This window comes from Furipterus horrens, unplaced genomic scaffold (assembly GCF_987537825.1).
Source record: "Furipterus horrens unplaced genomic scaffold, mFurHor1.1.pri manual_scaffold_5, whole genome shotgun sequence".
Lineage (NCBI taxonomy): Eukaryota > Metazoa > Chordata > Mammalia > Chiroptera > Furipteridae > Furipterus > Furipterus horrens.
The window spans coordinates 44,657,066-44,677,418 of NW_028327175.1; the positions used below are offsets into that span (position 1 = coordinate 44,657,066).

General features: G+C 39.4%; 2 protein-coding genes across 2 annotated transcripts in view; one reads left to right on the forward strand and one right to left on the reverse strand.

The window, feature by feature from the left end:
• Positions 1-10,411, reverse strand: part of MRPS27 (mitochondrial ribosomal protein S27) — a 76,981-nt gene extending 66,570 nt beyond the window's left edge. Inside the window, exons 1-2 of the mRNA XM_090276370.1 lie at positions 10,329-10,411; positions 7,283-7,360 (exon numbers count right to left, since the gene is read on the reverse strand). Coding sequence (XP_090132496.1) covers positions 7,283-7,360; positions 10,329-10,401 — 151 coding nt within the window. The 5' untranslated portion in view covers positions 10,402-10,411. The remainder of the gene's footprint in view (positions 1-7,282; positions 7,361-10,328) is intronic.
• Positions 10,412-10,487: 76 nt separating this feature from the next.
• PTCD2 (pentatricopeptide repeat domain 2) overlaps positions 10,488-20,353 on the forward strand; it is a 28,641-nt gene continuing 18,775 nt past the window's right edge. The window contains exons 1-3 of the mRNA XM_090276369.1: positions 10,488-10,635; positions 12,332-12,424; positions 15,910-16,039. Coding sequence (XP_090132495.1) covers positions 10,524-10,635; positions 12,332-12,424; positions 15,910-16,039 — 335 coding nt within the window. The 5' untranslated portion in view covers positions 10,488-10,523. The remainder of the gene's footprint in view (positions 10,636-12,331; positions 12,425-15,909; positions 16,040-20,353) is intronic.

Below are 20,353 nucleotides of genomic sequence, written 5' to 3' on the forward strand. Positions count from 1 at the left end.
TCAACGTTGTAATGAGGAAGGTCATTAAAGCAGATGAATTCTCTATTGAATCTTTGGAACTTTAGGTGAGAAACAACTAGGGGGTTCCAGTTTTACACGATTTCTATGTAACTGCACATCACTGTTATCCATTCAGTCAACAGTAAACTCTTTCTGGGCTTAGGAGCATCTATGCACCTAATCTACAGTAATTCATGTAAAACAGAACTACATACATTTATGGCACTTCCTAAAAGAAGTGACCTGGAAAACGGGCTGAAACTTCTGTTTTTGTTTCCCACATTTAAAAAGAAAAACAAGGACAGATAATATGTACAATGTATATAAGTAATAGAAGTAGAAGAAGCTAACCTAAGAACCATTTTAAATATAGATATTTAGATTAACTTCTATTTCTCTCTCTGTGTCATCAGAAACTTTAAAACAAACAGTTTCAATAATGGAAAAATGTGAAGGTAAGCTATGTATATACATATACCTAGAAAATGAGCCTGAAGGAGGATGATGTGCAAAAGTCAGGCCATCTCTAGAACAGCCAGCAGATGGTAAATATGAAACCTGATAAATGAATAGATGCAAATATGGAACTGACATAGTTCAGAAAGCAGGCTTCACAAAATCTCCATCCGGCTTCAAGAGCAGGAGTTAAAAAATTACTGCAACAAGCCAAAGGTCTCCACAGTTAAAATGACACCGCAAAATAAACCTCAGCTGAGGGAAGAAGTGCCAGTAAGACATGACCATAGTACTCAGTTTCGAACTGAAAGCAAATGTGTCAACGGTATAGTTCACTTTGGATTTGGAAAAGGAGTTCTTAAAATTTATTAACTAATTAATTAATCTCTCTAAAGAACACCCCAATGCCTTTCCCCAGGCACATTTTCTTAGTTTCTCTTTCCTAAGCTCCAAGGGCCCTTCTTTTGCCTCTGTAACTTGTTTCCTGAGCCTCTCCTTCTGCAACTCATTGTTCTACCTCTGTGACTTTTAAAATAAACTTTCTATTATAAAAATAAAATAAAATAAAAACATAAAAAAGTAACCAAAATCCAAAAATGTCCCTTTCTTTATGATTACTTATAAACAGAAAACTCAGGGAAAAAAAAAAAAATTCAAGTCAGTAGGGCTCAGGAATCCAATTCAGTTCAAGACACCTGGGCCCCTATTCGTAGCAGGGTGACCCAAGCAAACTTCCTCCCACAGAACCTAGAGAGCTTCCCCATCCGGCCCGCCCTCCTACCTGAACCATAGGCAGTTCCCCAAAATTGCATTCAAGTAAATCCTACTCATTATGGATTCTAGTTAGTCTGAACATCAACAGCTGTTCACTGGCTAATGGCTAATAACTTTCACCCTGCACCTCCCCAACAGATCTGTCCAGTTAGTGGAGCAATTTAGAGGCAATGCTTTAAATTAGCGTTTATTTTAACCAAAGGGAAGCCCATACAGAAACAGTCTAAAACTGAAATCCTCTGACTTGAGTTGGGAAGCCCAAGAACTCCTAAGTTTCTACAGACCCCCGTGGATTAAAATGACTGGAGTCCTTAAAGCCATGAGTTCATAATGATATTAAAAAAAAAAAATCTTATTGATCATCTTTGGAGGACGGTAAGGGGGCGGGGTCAACTCATTATTGAAAACTTCCTCTTCCATACAAATTGTATCTCAGGATAACTGAACTGTTGATAAGAGGAAATTCTTATACAAAAAATTTCTGGGTAATAAACACATAAGAAATTATAGTTAAAATAGCAACATTTTGCAGCTCCTAATGAAATAATGAATCTGAGCAGGGATCATGAATAGCCTTTAACATCACAAAGGGACAGCCACGTGTTGTGCAAAAGTAAACAACACTTATGAAGTATTCATGCCAAAACAAAAACAGATACCTTGAATCTGATCAAGCTTCCTTCTCTGCCAGTATTATAGGGCATATGGAAGGTACAGGAATATGTTAAAAAACGCCATAAGGATAAAAACAGCAAATTCAGAATGTGGGAACCTCATTCTGAACAAAGGCCTGGTTTCATTCAACAAATAAGATACAAGAAAGAGGGAAACCTACAGGTTAAAAGATACTTAAGAGATCTTTCAACACATTACAAACATGGACCTTATCTGGACCCATTTCAACAAACTAGAAATTAAAAAGAAAATATATAAGATACTTGAGCGGAGCCCTGGCTGGTGCGGTTCAGTGGACTGAGCACTGGCCTGCGAACCAAAAGGTCGCCGATTCCCAACAAACCCAGAACCACACCTGTTTCCCCCGCTCCACTCCACCCAACGCCCTCCAATGGGGACCCGCGGAGTAAAAGCTTCACAACGTCCCTCCCCCCTCCCCCAATCAGCGAGCCCGTACCAGATCACCGCGGCCAATCACAGCACTCCAATACTAAAGGGAAGTCCTCCGCGTACCCGCACCGCGAGGCTTGGGAACGGCTGCAGGATGCCGGGAAAGGAAAGGTTCTCACACGACCGATCGCCGGGCTGCTCAAGCTACGCGCCGGTCTCCGAAAAGGCCGCACTGCCACCTACTGCCCGATCTGCCGCAGGCCGCGTCAACCCCGACCACGCTCCACCTGACCGCGCACTTGCCCTCACCTCTCAGGGCCAATATTCCAACCTAAATACTCATATGACATAGGGAGAACATGTAGTAATAGCACGTAGAAGCGAATGTGTGGTTTAATCACATTCTATTACGCAGTAAGGGAAAAAAAGCCTCTTTTCCTTTTAAGCAGCTTGAGTTTCAAAACCTTATTCACCTGTACGTTTTACAGAGATAAAAATCAAGGAACCGAGAGACTTGTTCATTCCACCTGTTTCTGGAGCACCCGCTGTATGTCGGTATTACTTGAGGCAGGCATTACCACCATCCCTAATTTATAGGTAAAGGAATCGAGGTTAAGTGATATAATTTTGGAAAGCTGGCAGAGCTGGGGTTTACACCTAGATGTCTGCCCCCCAAGTGCAGACTCTTCACCACATCACACTGCATAACCACGTGTTGTAAGAATGTAGGGCGAGGGAAAACTTATTCTGAATGGGTAAGGACTCAGGATATACAAAGCGTATTCTAGGCCAAGTAGTATTCAATAAATGGTAGCTGGCATTGCTTTTCCAAATATGCTAATCTTAACAGACAAGAAGACAATTACCACCATATACTTATTTGTTGCAGATTATTGACTAATTTAGACAGAATTGGCACTTTTACATTAGGTCATCCCAACTTAGAGTATGGAGTGGATCTTATTTATTCAAGTAACCTTCTAAGTTCATTATAAAGATATATATCTTTATATATATATAGATATATATTTATAAAGATATATATCTCTACCATGGAGGTTGCTACCCTGGCTGGTTTGGCTCAGTGGATTGAGCGTCGGCCTGCGAGCTAAGTGTCGCTGGTTCGATCTTCCAGTCAGGGCACATCAGAGAAGGAAAACTCTGACTCCAAAAAACCTCCGCTGCCTTGCGGCATACCTCTTCAGGGGAAAGGCTAAGGGAGTAAACCCCGACAGAAAATCCGGAGCCGGAGTCCCTAAGGCGGTTTGACGTTGTAGTCAACACCGGCAACTCCTGCGGCGCACCTGAAGCCAAGCTGTATTGACTCCGTCTTTCCCTTGGACCCTTCAGCTGCGAAGAGAGGTGGGGTCTGCTGCATGGGCAACAGCAGACCCTCCATATCACCCTGCCCAGGCTCTGTAGCTTCAGCTCCACTGGAGAGGACACTCCAGCGTCATCGCAAGATGTCGATTCAACACGGGAGGAGACAGATACCGTGTCACTCCAGAGTCGGACTGCACAACCATTCTCGGCGGTGCAGATAGACTCTGGAGAAGCTACACCATCGTCTCTCGAGACGGACGGCTGCCGACAACTTATTTGTTGCAGATTATCATGCTCATTCTTTGGCAAATAGTTTTTGTTTATTCAGGAATCCATGAAAATGGTTCTCTAGATTGGTCTCAGACTAAAAGACAGCTGACTATACCCCATATCAAGGTGCCAAATATAACGGCCTCATTTACTAATCTTCCCTTCATACCTAAGAAAGTATTAACAAGAGCTTACCTGAAATTCTTCATTCTTTTCTCTGAACTCCTACAGCACTTTTCTTTTAATTCACATATAACAAGCTTTGCAATGTAACTGAGTCGATGTTGGTTTCATCACTACAAAAGTGGTTTCCAAAAGGATTATTACTGGCCCTTGAGGGCATTTTAGAATATATGGGGATATTTTTTGACTGTCAAAATGACAGCAGGGCATTACCAGCACATAATGGGCAGAAGAAAGGAAAATTAGATAATCTGCAACGCCAAGACTGTCCAATACATCAAAACGTCATCTCTGTTGGAAGCCAGAGTTTTCAGTATGGAAAGAAGATATAAATATGGACTAGAGGAAGGCAAGGAAGAACCGGTGGGGATGCACTGGAATTGGAGGTTTCAACATGAACTTGTTATTAATAAAATATATACATGTATATATATGTGCACATCTGTATATTTGTGTGTATATGTATATATATTTTCCTAGCCCTGTCCACTGAATGGGCCAAGAAGCAAAAACTCCACAGTGATAAGAGCACAGCTACTACACAGATCTTGGCTTCTAACACCAGTCCCTACTGAAAGGAACGAGGACTCCTTGGAGAAATAGTTAATTCCAGGGCTGGAGCAGGAAAGGTACAAGATAAGCCTGGAACATTGAGAGTCAGCTTGAAAGGGCTCCTACTAGCCAAATATGGGACAATTTGATCACCCAAATAATAAAGTATGGTAATGAATCATTTAAAAAATTAAAAAAAAAAAAAAAACAAAAATAAAACAAAACAAGAGAAATCCACAATCCAGAAGACCATATTGATAATGAACAGATAAAAATAGTTTAAAGAAATGGGAGAAAAGGGAAGGCTCTTGCTTATAGGAGAATACTGAGTACTAACTAGTAAATGTGAAAGTATTAATGGAGTTGGAAAACCATCATTTGCAACTGTTGTAGTAAAGACTGATTCAGGCAAGATGCTTCAATGGATGCTAAATCTAAGGGGAAGCTTTTAATAAACAGGATATTTGCATATTAAAATATCTTCCCACAGAATGTCTGTTACATACAGAGAAAAATAGTAACTTTCCAGTGGGGAAATCAGACACACTTGACTGGGTCATCAAAGTTAACACTGCCAGTGAAGGCAGATGGACAACAGGTATCTCTAGATGTGCCCTGAGAAGGATAAAATATCTCTGACAATACTCTGACTGGAAAAGCGTATTTTGAATCTAATCATGAGGAAATCTCAGACAAACCCCAAAAGAAGAATATCCTATTTAAAACAAAGGAATTAGCTTCTTTAAAAAAAAAAAAGTCAGATAATATACACTAAAGCATTCAGGATAAAAGGTTATAATATATGCAAAAACTCAAAAGGTTAAAAATGTGTTGTATACGGAGAATGAGAAAGCAAAAATAAGTAGGTCAAAATGGTGACAATATGTAAATCTGGGCTAAGGGTATAAGATGCTTTTTGTATTATTCTCATACTTTTTTATAAATTTTAAATTATTTCAAAATAAAAAGTTAAAAATATTTGGTCCACATATCATGCCATGTATGACATGGCAGGCATTCACACTATTTAAAAAGAAGTCTGTTTATAATTAACAAAACTAACTCCATTTTACATACAAAAACAAAGTATTATGTTTTTCGCTCCATAAGACGCACCTTTTTCCCCCCAAAGTGTGGGGGAAATGTCTGTGTGTCTTATGGAGCGAATATTGCATCACAGACCATGATGTATATTACCTGACCTGTCAACGGTGGGCCCACGCGAAACCTCTGGGGACGCTTAATGTCCCCCTTTAGTGCTGAATCTCAGGGCGTCTGGTCAGTGTGAAGATAGCAAAGAAAGTGATAGCAGTGACTGTGAGCAACTGAGCTTCATCAATTCTGACACTTGCGATGATGAGTTTTTGAGGTTCCCAGAAAACTAGAAGAGTACTTGAACCTTAAAGTCTCTCCTCATTTGTTAATGACAGTGATGGTGGTCCTTAATACCACTGTTAACTGCTGTTCACTTTACATGGTTGAAATATTATTCTGTTATATTTTATTAAGTATTTTAGTATACCATTTGGTTCAGAATATTTTTTTTCTTGTTTTCCTCCTCTAAACCTAGGTGCAGCTTATGGTCAGGAGTGTCTTATAGTGTGAAAAATATGGTACTTTGTAGGGGCATAATTTGAAAATAAGCTGAATTTTCCATATGCAAGTATTGCGTAAACTGAGGAAAGACAGCACTTCGATTTGCTCAGAACTTTACCAAGAGTTGTTGACCATTTGTGAATGAAACTGTGTCACTTATGATAATGCCATAATAACACTAAATGGTGCTTGACTTTGCTAGTATACTGTATCTGTATTTATTTGCATTTCTATCTGCTGTTCAGTGATTCTATATTTCAGTGCAAACACGTAATTACTAATCTTCATAATCTCCACAGCTATTTAAGAAGGGGAAGGGACTAGACAACGAACATGTATGAATGATGCAGGAACATGGACAACTGTGTGGGAAGTGACTGTGGCAGTTGGGGGTGGGATGGGTGGAGGAGGGCAAAGGGGGAAAAACTAGGACAACTATAACAGAATAACAATAAAAAAAATCTTTTAAAAAATTATATAAATTTAGCATGTACATTTCTATAAAATAATCATAGGGTCAGTGATTTCATTTAGGCCTTGTTAGTTTATAAAAGAATGGCTGCTTTCTGTGTAATATAAGGAACAGGAGCCTGTAATTAAGAGCCTACTGCATGAGATGTTAGCCACCTCTTTTTCTTAAATGGTTTATATGAGATTATAACACTGCTTTCAAATCCACCTATCACCCAGCAGTGAAATAAGAGGAGAGTCAAAAAGTCTTCTGAAGACCACAGGGTAAGAAATGACAATAAAAATATATTTTTCTTCACAGATAATGTAAAACAGAGATAGGCTGCAGAGCAACTAACATAACTATACAATAAAAATGGACAAAAATGAAAAAACAGAATTGTTTACAAAATTTAGGAAGACTACTCATCAACGCAATAAAAATAGGATAGCAAAAATGATTTTGCCATATGTAAAACAAAAGTCTAATTCTTTTTAAGACCTAAATTGTACTTACCTGAGTTGGATTATCATAAAACCATCATTTCATATATACATCATATGAATGATCATGAACATATGAAGAGACTGAAGAAGACACATAGGCACCTACCAAGGTGACAATCTTCTTTTTCTCTTGCTTCCCATTTGTGGCTGTCTACATATGCTGAAGAAAGCAGATATCTTTTACCTGAGGAAAAAGACAATGATCTCAGCTTTCATGGTTTCACAACAGGTTCAGTTTCTATAACTGTTTTGTTAAGCATATCTTTGTATACACTCAATTTACTAGATTATTTAAAGATTCTGATGTGATACTGTAACCAACATTGCACGGTTAACCATTCTGTTCCAGACAACATGCATTCATCCTCTAACAAGTAGAAGAAAACTGAATATTTTGCTGAACTGTTAACTCATTAATTGAAAGTTTCATAATCTTTAGTTGGTTCTCAAAACATTTCCATCTGACCTAGATCAGCATATTTACCCACATTTCACATAAAACAGACAGTAGTATCTTATAAACTAGTACCCTAGGGTTAAATAAGAGAAACCTAATAAGCCAAATGTGAGGTAACTCAGCAGATGGCATAGCTCTATTCCCAGCATCTGGCATAATGATTGGCATAGGACAGTGCTCAACAAATGTGAATTAAAAGAATGAATTAGAAAGAATAAGTGGCAACTTAATCAAAATTTAAAACTTTTGTGTTTCAAAGGACACTATCAAGAAAGTGAAAGGAAAACTTACACAATGAGAGAAAACATCTGCAAATCATTTATCTGATAAGGGGGTTGTATTATAAATATATGCATAACTCATTACTCAAAATTTAAAGACAAATAATCCAACTGAAAATGGACAAAGGATTTGAACAAATATTCTTTAAAAAAAGTATGCACACAAACATATACACATGCATACAAATGGCCAGCAAGTACATGAAAGGTGTTTAATATCATTTTCTATAGGGAAATGCCAAATACATTGAAATGCCACTTCACACCTGCTGGGATGGCTATAAGAAAAAAGATAGATAAGAACAGCCATTGATATAAATGTAGAGAAACTGGAACCTTCACACATTTCAGGTGAAAACGTAAAATGGTGCAGTCACTTTGGAAAAGTTTGGCAGTTCCTTAAAATATAAACATGAAGTTGCCATACAGCCCAGCAATTCCAAAGGGAGGCAGTGTGATTGTGGACTCAAATGGCCTTTAGAGTCACAAAGTCTAAGTCTGAATCCCAGCATTGCTAATAAATGCTAAGAAAATGTGGGCAAGTTACACAGGTCTTCAGCCTCTTTCTCCACATGTAAAATGAGGAAATAATGCCACCTTGTATCATAATTTAAATGAATGCATATATGGTATTAAGTGTTTAGCCTAATGTTCCCTGTGTAGCAGGTGCCCAATGAATTTCCTTCTCGTAGCCCTCTTCATATCATGAAGTCATTTTTCTGGTTCATCTCAATAAATTTTCCTTTCACTATGATTTAATTATGGTAAATCAACAAAAGCACCAAAGTGTTTCAAATATTGATTTGCCTTGAATTTCTACAAAATAGACTATTTTTCCTCTCTTGTCCTGTAATAGTCCAAGATGTTTTGATGACTTAAAGTCAAGTTCCTCATCAGCATTTTCAAATCCCAAGTGGTCCATAACGCACTATTCAACTTATATATATTACTTGCCATACAGCCTCCATTTCCTAATTTCAAGATTCCTTTCATCTATGGTCTAACCCAGTACTTGTTCAATATCTTTCTATTGATAAAATGATGGAAATGTTCAATTCTGAGCGGTCCAACACAGTAGCAACTAGCTACAGGTGTCTATTGAGCATAGCAACGAGCTACAGGTGTCTATTGAGCACTTAAAAAAAAAAAAAAATGCAGACAATACAACTAAGAAACTGAATTTTAAATTTTATTTAATTTTCACTAATTTAAATAACCATATGCAGCTAGTATCTACCACAATGGAATAGTATAGGTGTATAACCTACCACAAGTTCCCCAGTTCAAACTCAGACCAAAATGCTAACTGGAAATTCTCTCAATTCAATTCTTACCTCATCTCCATTCCCTTGTTCGAATGATTGTCCCAAACATTTTAAACAACCAGGATGCCCTCCCTAATAGAAAATCTAAGGTCTTGTTTAAATTGAAACATTTACTAACAACCATAACTAAACATGTTTGTAAATAGCTACAAGAGCTAATGCTTACTGAGGTGCCAGGTACTGTGCATACCACTTTACCTAACAGGTGGCATTAAGTATTTTCACCAGCTGGGTCAATCAGTTAATCCTCAAAAAACTTCTGGTGGCCAGCTCTGTGATTTCATGTTAATATTTAATGGATGTTCCTAAAAAAAAGTATCAGCAAGAGTGTATGTGTTGCTTTCTTATAGGGGCTAGAGAAAGTATGTTAGAAAAATCGATTGTGATTACTGCATTTTAATCAAATAGTCATATACATTTGTCAGGATTTGGCTCCTGGAAATGTAAAAAAAAAAAGTTTTCCAATGTCTTCATCAGCAGGTCCATTAAACAGGTTTTGAGTGGGCTGCCATTCACTCAGATATCAAAGTACCTTACAAGTAACTATTAGCATTGTCTATAGGTAGAAAACTGTAGCAAAGGAAGGTCAAAAATTGTGTCTAAGGTCATCAGGTAAAGTGAGATTAATATACTGAAAAAGTCTTCCACCCAGTGAAGACCAGGGGTTCTGGCCAAGTGATAGATGGTGAGGACAACGCTTACCACCTCCCTGCAAGGAAAACCTGAGCAGGGAGAAAATTTTCATAGCCCCAGAGTGGACACATTTGGGCTTTTCAGGGTCAGCAGAAGACAATCACATAACACACAAATCCAGCAAATCATACGCAAAAGCGCTCACACCTGGACTTTCTCTGCTCATTACACCTCTGGATGGGCAGACACTATTACTTTACGAAGGGAGATGGGTCAGAGACCTCATGTCCCCTTACTGTGTTACCTAACACCCCAGATGGCTCCTCCAGCAACTAAATCCCAGAAGCATTTCCGCTCCTTTTGAAAGCCCATCGCTCTCTTCACTCAAGGGACAGAGTTCTCAGGGATCTAATGAAGCAGCTCCACGATCTAATGAGGCAGCAGCCGGCCACCAACCTGTCAGGGAGAGACGAGGAAGGCCCACTCTCCGCGCCAGGGGGATCCCGCGCCGCACCATGGGTGCCGCCATCTTGGAATGTACCAAGTAGAACGCCGGCCCGGGGGGGGTTGTGGGCAGAGGAAGGGGTGGAGCCCCAGTCTGGCAAGCGCTCCGCTCCCCCGGCGCCCGCAGTTGGTGCGGCCCGGGACGGCATGGCTGCCGCGTTTCGACCATCGAAGCCAGCCCTTCTGCAGGTGCTGCGGTCTTTGGCGTATCCGGGGGTGGGAGGCTCAAGCTCCACCTGCTGCCGCTGCCCTCTCGGAGGTATCCGCGACCTCTGCCCGTGAAGGAGGGAGGGATGGGAGAGAAGGGACCTTTATCCCGCAGTGGGCATCACTTTGGAGAAATAACTGCACCGTTGCACCGTAGTTACTTACTGGTCAGGGGCAGCTGAGCGCCTTCGGCCTCTGGCTGCGCGTGGGTGCAGAGGTGGCCCTTGGGTTCCGTGGACACCCACGAACCTGGGAACGAAAGGACAGCCGGGCTGGGTCTCGACCTTGCGGCTGTAGTATTCCCTCGGATAGGGCAACGTTGCTCTCCGAGAACACCCCTTCCTCCTTTAGTTGCAGTGTCCTGCAGTTGGGAGCAGAGTCCTAGCTCTGCAGCTCACAATCTGAAAGACCTTGAACGGATTTCTTCATTTGTAAAATTATCCCTTAATACATTTACGAAAATAATTGAAAATGCTGATGAGTAGTAATAAAATATGTAATACTCTATATCAGGCATTATTCTAATGCATTTTACACGCATTCCTTTTCTCCTCACGACACCCAGTGACAGTACCATTCTTTTCTCAGTTCACAGAGGAGGAAACAGCAAGTCTGACCTCATTTGCCTAAGGTCAGAGGGAGGGAAGAGATTTGAACGCAGGCAGCCCTACTGTAGAATCCCACTGCAACCCCTTCTCTGGACTGGCTTTCCACATGGCAGTTTTTATTGTTACCTTGTTATTGCAGTACCCAGAACTCTTTTATGGATGGTACATTGGCCAAGCCCCACTCCATGCACAGCCCAGCAACCTAAAGAAATGATGTTTACCAAACTCATTTCTTCTACCAAGCTGTGATCAGTGATTTCTGATATCTCTTGAGAATGTTGCTAATTTAAATCTGAGAGGCAATGCTCCTCATTTCACAAGTGACAGACTTGGTCACACTATAGCTTTTCCCACTACAATCTGTGCTTCTACCTAGATATACCAAAACTAGATACTGTAGTCCCTCTCTATATCGTGGTTCACTTATCATGGCCTCACCGTATCGTGGGAATTTTAAAAATATTATATTTAATTATTTATCACTGACTTTTGGCTATATTGCGGGATTTTGTGGTACTGTATACGTATGTTGTTAAAGTTACGTAGGTTTAAGAGTGTAGAATAAGAACATAAGTAATGTTTATAAAAGTGTGGAAAAGGTTAATAAGGAAGTGGGAAAGGTTAATAAGGGACTGGGAATGGTTTATAAGTGTGTGGGGAGGGTTTATGAAGCCTTAATATATATATAAATACTAAAATAAATGTAAGGTTCCTACTTCACGGATTTTCACCTATCGCGGGGGGTCTACAATGTAATACCACGATAAGGGAGGGAATACTGTATTCCTGTTTTGCATAAACAATAGCCTTAAGTGTGTTTTAAAATTCCCTTAGTACTCTTAACCAGATGATGAATATCTGTTTGTCTTTCAGATCCCAGATTCCTGTCCACCCGTCTCCACACACAATCACTAGCTTCTTTTACACACACAAACATAATTTGTCTTGCTGAGGATTTGCATTCTCTGGTATTTTGGAGGTTTTTTTTCCAATGAAGGTGACTTATATTGGTACCTGTCTAGATGGATTATTGACACTAAGTGAAGATAAGATCAGTTATGGAGGCAGTCAAGCTGTCCTCATGTTACATGCTGAGTATAAAACAGTCAAATGAATTTACTCTTTTTCTCTAATTTTTAGGTAAAAGATATCTACTTACAGATAATATTGTGAAATTACGGGAATTTCAGCATAAGAAGGTGGCTATTGCACATACTCTTTCTGGCTCCAAAGGTAATTGAATCTATTTTGTTAATCTGTTCATTGTTCTGTCATTTAAGTTTCCTCTGTCCCTACCCCTAGTCAGTCTCATTTTCAATGACCTTATGTCTCAAGAAAATAAGTCAGCTCAAGGTGACTTATTTTTCGCTTTCTAGTCTACCCTTAAATGCACCTTTCATCTCATTCTTTACCTGCGGAGTCTATAACTTTCCTCTTATCCCTTCAGCCAGGATCCTAGAGAAATACTAAAATTGCTGTTGCAACCAGTCTTCTCCTGATCCATGCCACTCAAAGGCAAGGGTCAGCAGCAACTGGGAGGTTGATAGAAATGCTAAACCTCAGGCTTCAGACAATTCTCATGCACAGTAAAGTCTGAGAAGAACTGCTCCAGATGACTGGTATTCAGACTTTTTGATGCAACCCTTAATTTTTTTAAAAAAATACATTTTATGTTATATCTCCACTATACACATATATATCTGCATATAAATAAAATAAAATAAAACAAACAGTGCTATGTATGATGATGTATTTTCATATTTTCTATCCTGTGCTGGAAAAGTCAATAGGCTGAAACAAAGATTCCTTTTAAAAATTAGCAAAATATTGACAGTTTTTGAGGCTGGATTTGGGGGTGGGGGTCATTATACTCTTCTCTCTACTTTCTGATATATTTGAAATTTTTTCCTATAAAAAGCTAAAAATGCTACACCACCACCCAAGTGCTGTTCCCTTTCAGCACCTGAGAAATCTCATTACATTCATTCCCTCTCCTGTGCATTGAATGTTTCTCAGTGTTTCACATTTCTTTATGAACAGCAACACTCTTTCTTTTATTAACTCTTTTCTCTTTATTGACTTTTTCAGCTCTCCTTTCTCTATTATTTGTATATGAACACCTAATTAACACTTTTTGCTTCTCTTCACTCATAGTTCAGCCCTCCAGAAATGTCTTCCTTCACTGCTCTGCTAATCATATTGTTGAATAATCTCACCTACAGAACAAAAAAGCAAGCCTTGAGTGTGGGAGAGAATATATTACTTCAGCTTAGTAGACTCAATCTAGATTTTACTGAAGTCTTTTCTTTTTACATAAGGTCTTTTGAGTTATATGAAATTGCAAAATTAGGGTTCCATGTCATTATTTAGTTGTTATTTCCAATTGTCATAGTCTTTCTAAGTCTGTGACAGTTGTGTCTATGTTCTTAAAGGCAGTTAATATAATGAGTGACAGTCCTTTGTTAGATTTGGCATTTATAAAATCCTGTCAACATTTCATCTTTGTAAAAGAACCTGCAGTGGCATGGCCTTATATATGCCATCATATACAAATGTACCCCCTGGCTTCCTAGCTCTCCCATGACAGACCTTACCCTTTCTGGAGTCCAGTGTGATGTCACAGTTCTCCTCTCACCACCTCCCCCCACTACCATTTTGTGCTTTTATTCATGCTGGTGCCTAGAATGCACCCCTTCTTCTCAGTTTCTCCGATTCTATCCAGCCCCTTTCTTCCTTTTTGGTACTTCTCCCCTCCCACCAGACCTGGTCTCTTTCCCTTACCTGGTCTGTTTCTGCCACTCTGATTTTTCTCTTTTCCATTATTATGTTTATAGTCAATCACGTGCCATTGACTCCATCAATGTTCTCAGAAAGCTTTCTATAAATATATCTCGTCTTCTTAAATAGACCTTGTGCTTTTTCAGAACAGGAAGCATACCTCTGAGTATGAGTATGTGATAAACACTTACATCTTCAGTGATTAGTATTAAAATACAAGTTATATCTGTTAAATTTTGGATTCTTACAGTTTATTAAGAAGGCTGAAGATGTGAAGTCATCCCATTAAAATCTTTTATGTTGGAAATTGTTTAGAAATATTTAATAGAACAAATCCTCTTAAATCTAAGAGGTGACAGAAGGAATAAAACTAAGAACAATAATGTCTGTGATTTCCTGGCAGTTGCTCTATGCTAGGCTCTGTGCTACTGCGTTATGTATATCAACTCAAGGTAACCTCACTTTACATGTAAGGAATCAGGTCTCACAAAGGGTCTCCCCATAGCATGTAAGTGGCAGAGCCTAGATTTCATCCCAGTTCCTTCTCTCTCTAAAACCTTTAACCATTATGTGGTTCTGCAAGTAAAGATTGGAGGGTCCACTACAGCAGGGGTCCCCAACCTCCAGCCACAGACCAGTCCACACAGCAGGAGGTGAGCTTGAATGTAATGCACTTGAATGATCCCCAAACCATCCCCCGGCCCTCTGGTCCTTGGAAAAATTGTCTTCCGTGAAACCTGTCCCTGGTGCCAAAAAGGTTGGGGACCACTGCACAGCATCTCAAACCTAGTGGGCCTTCTTTTCTTGTAAATGGAGAGCAGTGTCTGCCTCAGCTTCCAGATCAGGCATTTTTAATGTATATTGTGCTACTCCTTTAGAGCTCTGGGCCTTGGAGCAAAGCCTGTAGACTTTTCTTGGCCATTTCTGTTCCTGAGAACAGCCATGCCTTCTGGAAAGCAGATGCTTGCTTGGTGCCTGCCTTGCATCTCACCCCACATTCTGGAGAGAATATAGCCCCTTCCCAATGCCAAGAAGCTATGTTTCTTTTTGTTGTTTCTCCCCACAGTTGATCAGACACAAGACAAGGGGCAGAGATAGAGTGTGATCACCTTAAAAAGAGTGACTTTTTTTAAAAAAATTGATTTTAGAGAGAGAGACAGTGGAAGGGAGAGAGAAAAACATCAATTGTTGTCCCACTTATTTATGCATTAATTGGATGATTCTTGTATGTGCTCTGAGCAGGGATTGAACCTGCAACCTTGGCATATCAGAGACAATGCTCTAACTAGCTGAGCTGCCCAGCCAAGGCAAGAGTGCCTGTTTTTTTGTTTACCCTCTATGCATTAGGTAGCTCTGTGGCATACTTTCTAACAACTGAGTAGAGAGAGACCAAGAGGAATGAAAGAGAGGTAAAGCTGGACCAAATGAAAGAGACATAATGTATTTCTGAGTCATGTGAATCAACCGCTATGGACAAACCCATCTTCGGTTCACATTTTCTTTGCAGTTTTCTTGCTAGGTGCCCTGCCAATTGATGGTGTGGATCTTGGTTACATTTTCTTTCTTTTTTTTACCCCCTCATGAGTCACCTGTATACACAGTTCTTTGGGCTATAACCTCTGGGATATTCCCAAACTTTCATGTGCATAAAGATTACCCAGTAGTCAAAAATCCACATTCTTGTGCTCCTATCCCCAGAGATTCTTTGTGCGAAAGCCTTGGGTGGGGCTTGGGCTGGTGCCCCGTGGCACAGATGGCTTGTGTCATGTACTATCTCTGACGCTGCACTCAAGGAGACCAGCCTGTGTGGCCATGAGCAATGCGCTCCGCAAGTGTCCCTTTGCAACGTGCCAGGTTCAGGCTTCCCCTTCTCCCTGAGGCCAGACTCTGACAGTCCCAATCAGCCCTAGTGATGGCCACCTAACTGTGCTTTCTTCCAGAAACCTATTTGAGAAACTTGGAGGAGAAACTGACCCAGAATAAGCTCATCTTGAAGGACGAGTTGAGAATCTTACTTCATTTGTGTGAGTCGCGGAATGACGTGGAACTGGCTAAAAATGTCATTTACAGGTGAGGCATTTCCTTAGAATTGGGCTAGCCTTTGTCCCTTCTTACTCTGTTCTGTTTCCTGAGCAATCTCATCTGCTTCCCTAGTTTAGGCCATCACCTATATACTGAGAACTGCTAAATCTTTTGTCCAGGTGCTTGCCCTGAGCTCTAGACATTTATCTTCATTCTCGCCGCAAATATTTGTTGGGTTCCTACTGCATGCCAGGTGCTGGGGCTAGAAAAACAGATAATCCATGCCCCGAGAAATCACCAGCCATTCACTAACTCTACTTACACATCCCTGGGTCTTCACATTCACTTACACAAATTTCTTTCTCTTGCAGTGTTTTCTGTGGTACTGACCAGTTGCTCAATACAGATGCCTGGGGGCCTCTTTCCCCTAATCTCATTTTCTCTCTTCCCTGGCATGATAGGAAATCCGACTGCTTCCTCTTCCCTGGTATCTCTCATCTCTAGCCTTTCTCTCTCTGTCCCTGCTACAAGTGTCTTAGTTCATACCTCAGCGTCTCTCACTTGGATCACTTCAGTGGATTCCTAACTAGTCTCCCTCCGCCCAGCTTATGGCTATTATGTTCTGTTGTGTCTGATCCATCGTCGGAGTTTCCTTTGTCAGAAGGAACTCACATGAAATCATAGTCTGCTATTAGAAAACCCAGCAAAGGTTTTACTTCCTTAGGAGGAAATTAATGAGCTTCATTTCAGAAATTAAGTTCATTGCTTCTTTCACCATTCTTTAAAGATATATTTCTGTACACGGACCTGCATTTATAGAGAAATACAAGTATTCCTATATAAAATACTGGAAGAATATATACAAAAGTTAACTAGTTCTCTGGGAATTGTACATTCTATATTTTTTGTATGTCTAAATGTGTACTTTTCTGATGTCTCCAGCTTGTCTGTAGTGGACATTAACAATTTTATATTGTGAAAAACTTGTTTTTTATTTTCCTTTTTAAAAATAACACAATTACACAAAATTCATTGAAAAGTTGAAAAACACCAAAAAAGCAGAAAGAACAAATATATTGCAAGTTGTGCTGTTTCAGATGTCTTTTGTTGCATAACAAACCACACCAGAACTCAGTTGCTTAAAACAACCATTATTTATTATTTCTCACAACTCTGTGGGTCAGGAGTTTAGACCTGCCTCAGCTGGGCGGTTCTTTGCTGGCATTGACTAACGTCGCTTGCTCATCTACAGGTCTCTGGGCTGAGCTGGAAGGTCCGAGAAGGCTTCACCTACATTTCTGATGCCTCAGTACCCCTCCAAGTGGCCTTCTCTCTCCTTGTAGCATCTCCATTCGTGAGTCTAGCCCAAGCTGCACTAGCCCACAGCATAAGTGGAAGCTGCAGGCCTATAGAGCTGCTGAGAACTGGTACAGCTTCACTTCTGTGTATTCTCTTGCCAGCCCAGATTCATGGGGTGAGGAAAGGCTTCCACCTCTGGGTGGGTGGAGCAGTGTGATGGTGGCCATCTTTGGGGGCCTATCTACCACTTCTAAGAAACTGCTGTTAATATTGTGATATACTGGTCACCCTCACAGGTGTTAGGGGTGCCAAAAATTCTCATATAACTTAAGTTATAAGTTAACATCGCAGATTATAAATTAGCATTGCGGATTCCCAACTGCAAATCAAAAATACATCCTTAACAATTATTTTCACACAAAGGTTTATGATTTAGATAGGGTTTATTTTACATAGTTGTTAATTATTACTGTATATATTATATAATGATATTTTCTTGTTTCCTAGTAAGCATTATAGAATAAATGTTTTTGCTTGTTAATCATATGCTTAGGAATTATATTTTAATGAATACAGTATTCCCTCACTTATCGCGGGTATTACGTTCTAGACAACCTCCCCCCCCGCGAAGTTGGAACCTTACATTTATTCTACACTCTTAAACCTATGTAACTTTAACAACATACATATACAGTACCGCAAAGTCCCGCGATATAGCAAAAAATCCACAATAGATAATTAGATATAATATTTTTTTAAATCCCGCGATACAGTGAGGCCGCGATTAGTGAACCGTGATATAGAGAGGGACTACTGTACAGTAGTTCACTTATTGCGGCCTCACTGTATTGCGGGATTTAAAAAAATATTATATCTAATTATTTATCGCAGATTTTTTGCTTATCGCGGAATTTTGCAGTACTGTATACATATGTTAAAGTTATGTAGGTTTAAGTGTGTAGAATAAGTTTTAAGAACATAAGTAGTGTTTATAAAAGTGTAGAAAAGGTTAATAAGGGAGCGGGAAAGGTTAATAAGGGACTGGGAATGGTTTATAAGTGTGTGGGAAGGGTTTATAAAGCCTTAAAATATATGTAAATATTAAAATAAATGTAAGGTTCCTACTTTGCGGATTTTCACTAATTGCAGGGTGGTCTAGAACATAATAACCCGCGATAAGTGAGGGAATACTGTATACCATATTCCATTATATGTTAGGTATATTAATTCACTGTGCCCCTGTTGTTGAATGTCTACATGATTTCTAACTTTTCACCAGTATAAATAACACCGTGATGAACAACTCTATGCATAAAACTTATTCTTTATTTTCTTTTTGAGTTCAGAGGGTATGGACCTTTTAAAGCTTGTCCATATGAACTGCCAGATTATTTTCCAAAAGAGATATATTGATTTACAGTCACACTGTATCAGCAAACCTAATTCTGTTATTTCAGTTTCATGAAGTTGAATCATTTAAGACCCTCTGGCCTCTTTACTACCCAAAGCTATCAGATGTTTAAAAGAGTAATAAAACAGGATAAAATTTTAAATACTCTTTCCACTCTTTTTCTCATAAACATTCAAAGTATGATTCATCAATTCTTTATCGATTCCAATAACTCTGTCCAGTTGCTGTCCTTCTCTCTGCTTGTGGACAGCTGGACAAATGGGAAGATGGGTGGGCCAGAGCCTAGCCAACCTGTTCCCTCTCTTCCTGAGACAGGTGGCCCACTGCTGGGGAAGAAGAGTAGTGAGCTGAAATATAAATCTAACTGAGCCAAAAATGAAGAGCGACTTAATCCCATCCTGATCTTGACCACATTGGTTTACAGAGGGTTTTAGATCCTCTAACCGTAACATTTCTTGTTGAAAAGGTGATACATTATTTCTGTGGCTTTCTAGGACTTCTGATTAGTGTGAATGTTATATAAATTGAGGAAACATTTCTTTGCTTTCTTTTTAATATGGAAGAAGTTTCTCATGACACTGTTTACTGAAATACATTGGTTTTTAAAGATGCTTTCCTCAGCGTATCTTACATTTTATAAGCACTAATGTATATGGAAGACTAGCTGTGTGCCAAGTATGTCACCTCATTTAATCTTCACAAAAACTCTGAGCTCTCTTCTTATCTCCATTTTACAGATAAGGAAACTGAAGCATGCAGTGGTTAATTAAATTGCTCATGGTTACACGCTTAATAAGCAGGAGGGTTGGGATTTGAACTGTTAGTTTGGAATGAGGGTCTAAAAATCCTTATTTACCACACTATATATTTTTTAATAAGTTACTTTGTACAACTTTATTTAAGTATGATTGAACAAAAATTATATTTATTTAAGAGATAACAACTTGATGTTTTGATATAATAACTTAATTCATAGCAGTTGTAATGAAACAATGAATATTTTTTGTAGCTTCTGTAATTGGTAATTGAAATGTATCTTTAAAGGTAAACATCATCATTCTGTTTGGCAGTGTATATGTTTAAGATGGACTGTTCATAATTGCTACTGTGACTTTCCTCAGTGATTTCACCAGGTTGAAAAGTATTCTGGTTTTTCAAGTTAGAGCTTGTCCCTGTGGTGTTTGGGATTTATTCACAGAAAGAATGAATCTTTCTAAAATCTGATTTACATGTAATCACGAGGTACTTGTTTTTTCAATCAGATTGTCTTCTTTGTGTCTAAAGCACAGAAAGTTGGTTATTGAAAGTCAAGTGGTGCCTGCAATTTGCAGTTATGCAGTTCTAACTGACAGACTGGCCTCTGAAAGAAATCTCAAGCTACAAATAAGATGTCACTGTCTTTGAAATTTGCCTCTTCCTAAAACTAAAATTTCAAACCAGCATTTAACTTGTTTAGGTAGATGGTTGTAGCTCACATATGCCTTTCCAAGCTGAGGAAAACAGAGAGGTCAGTATAAATTGTAAAACGCATCTGCTGGTTATTTGCCATCCTAGATGTAGATGAAGCCAGCGTGAAGGGGCCCCCCCTTTCCTTTGCTCCTCCCTAGGTGGGGTCCCTACAGAGACAGTTGCAGGTCCCCTGCTGTTCCTGA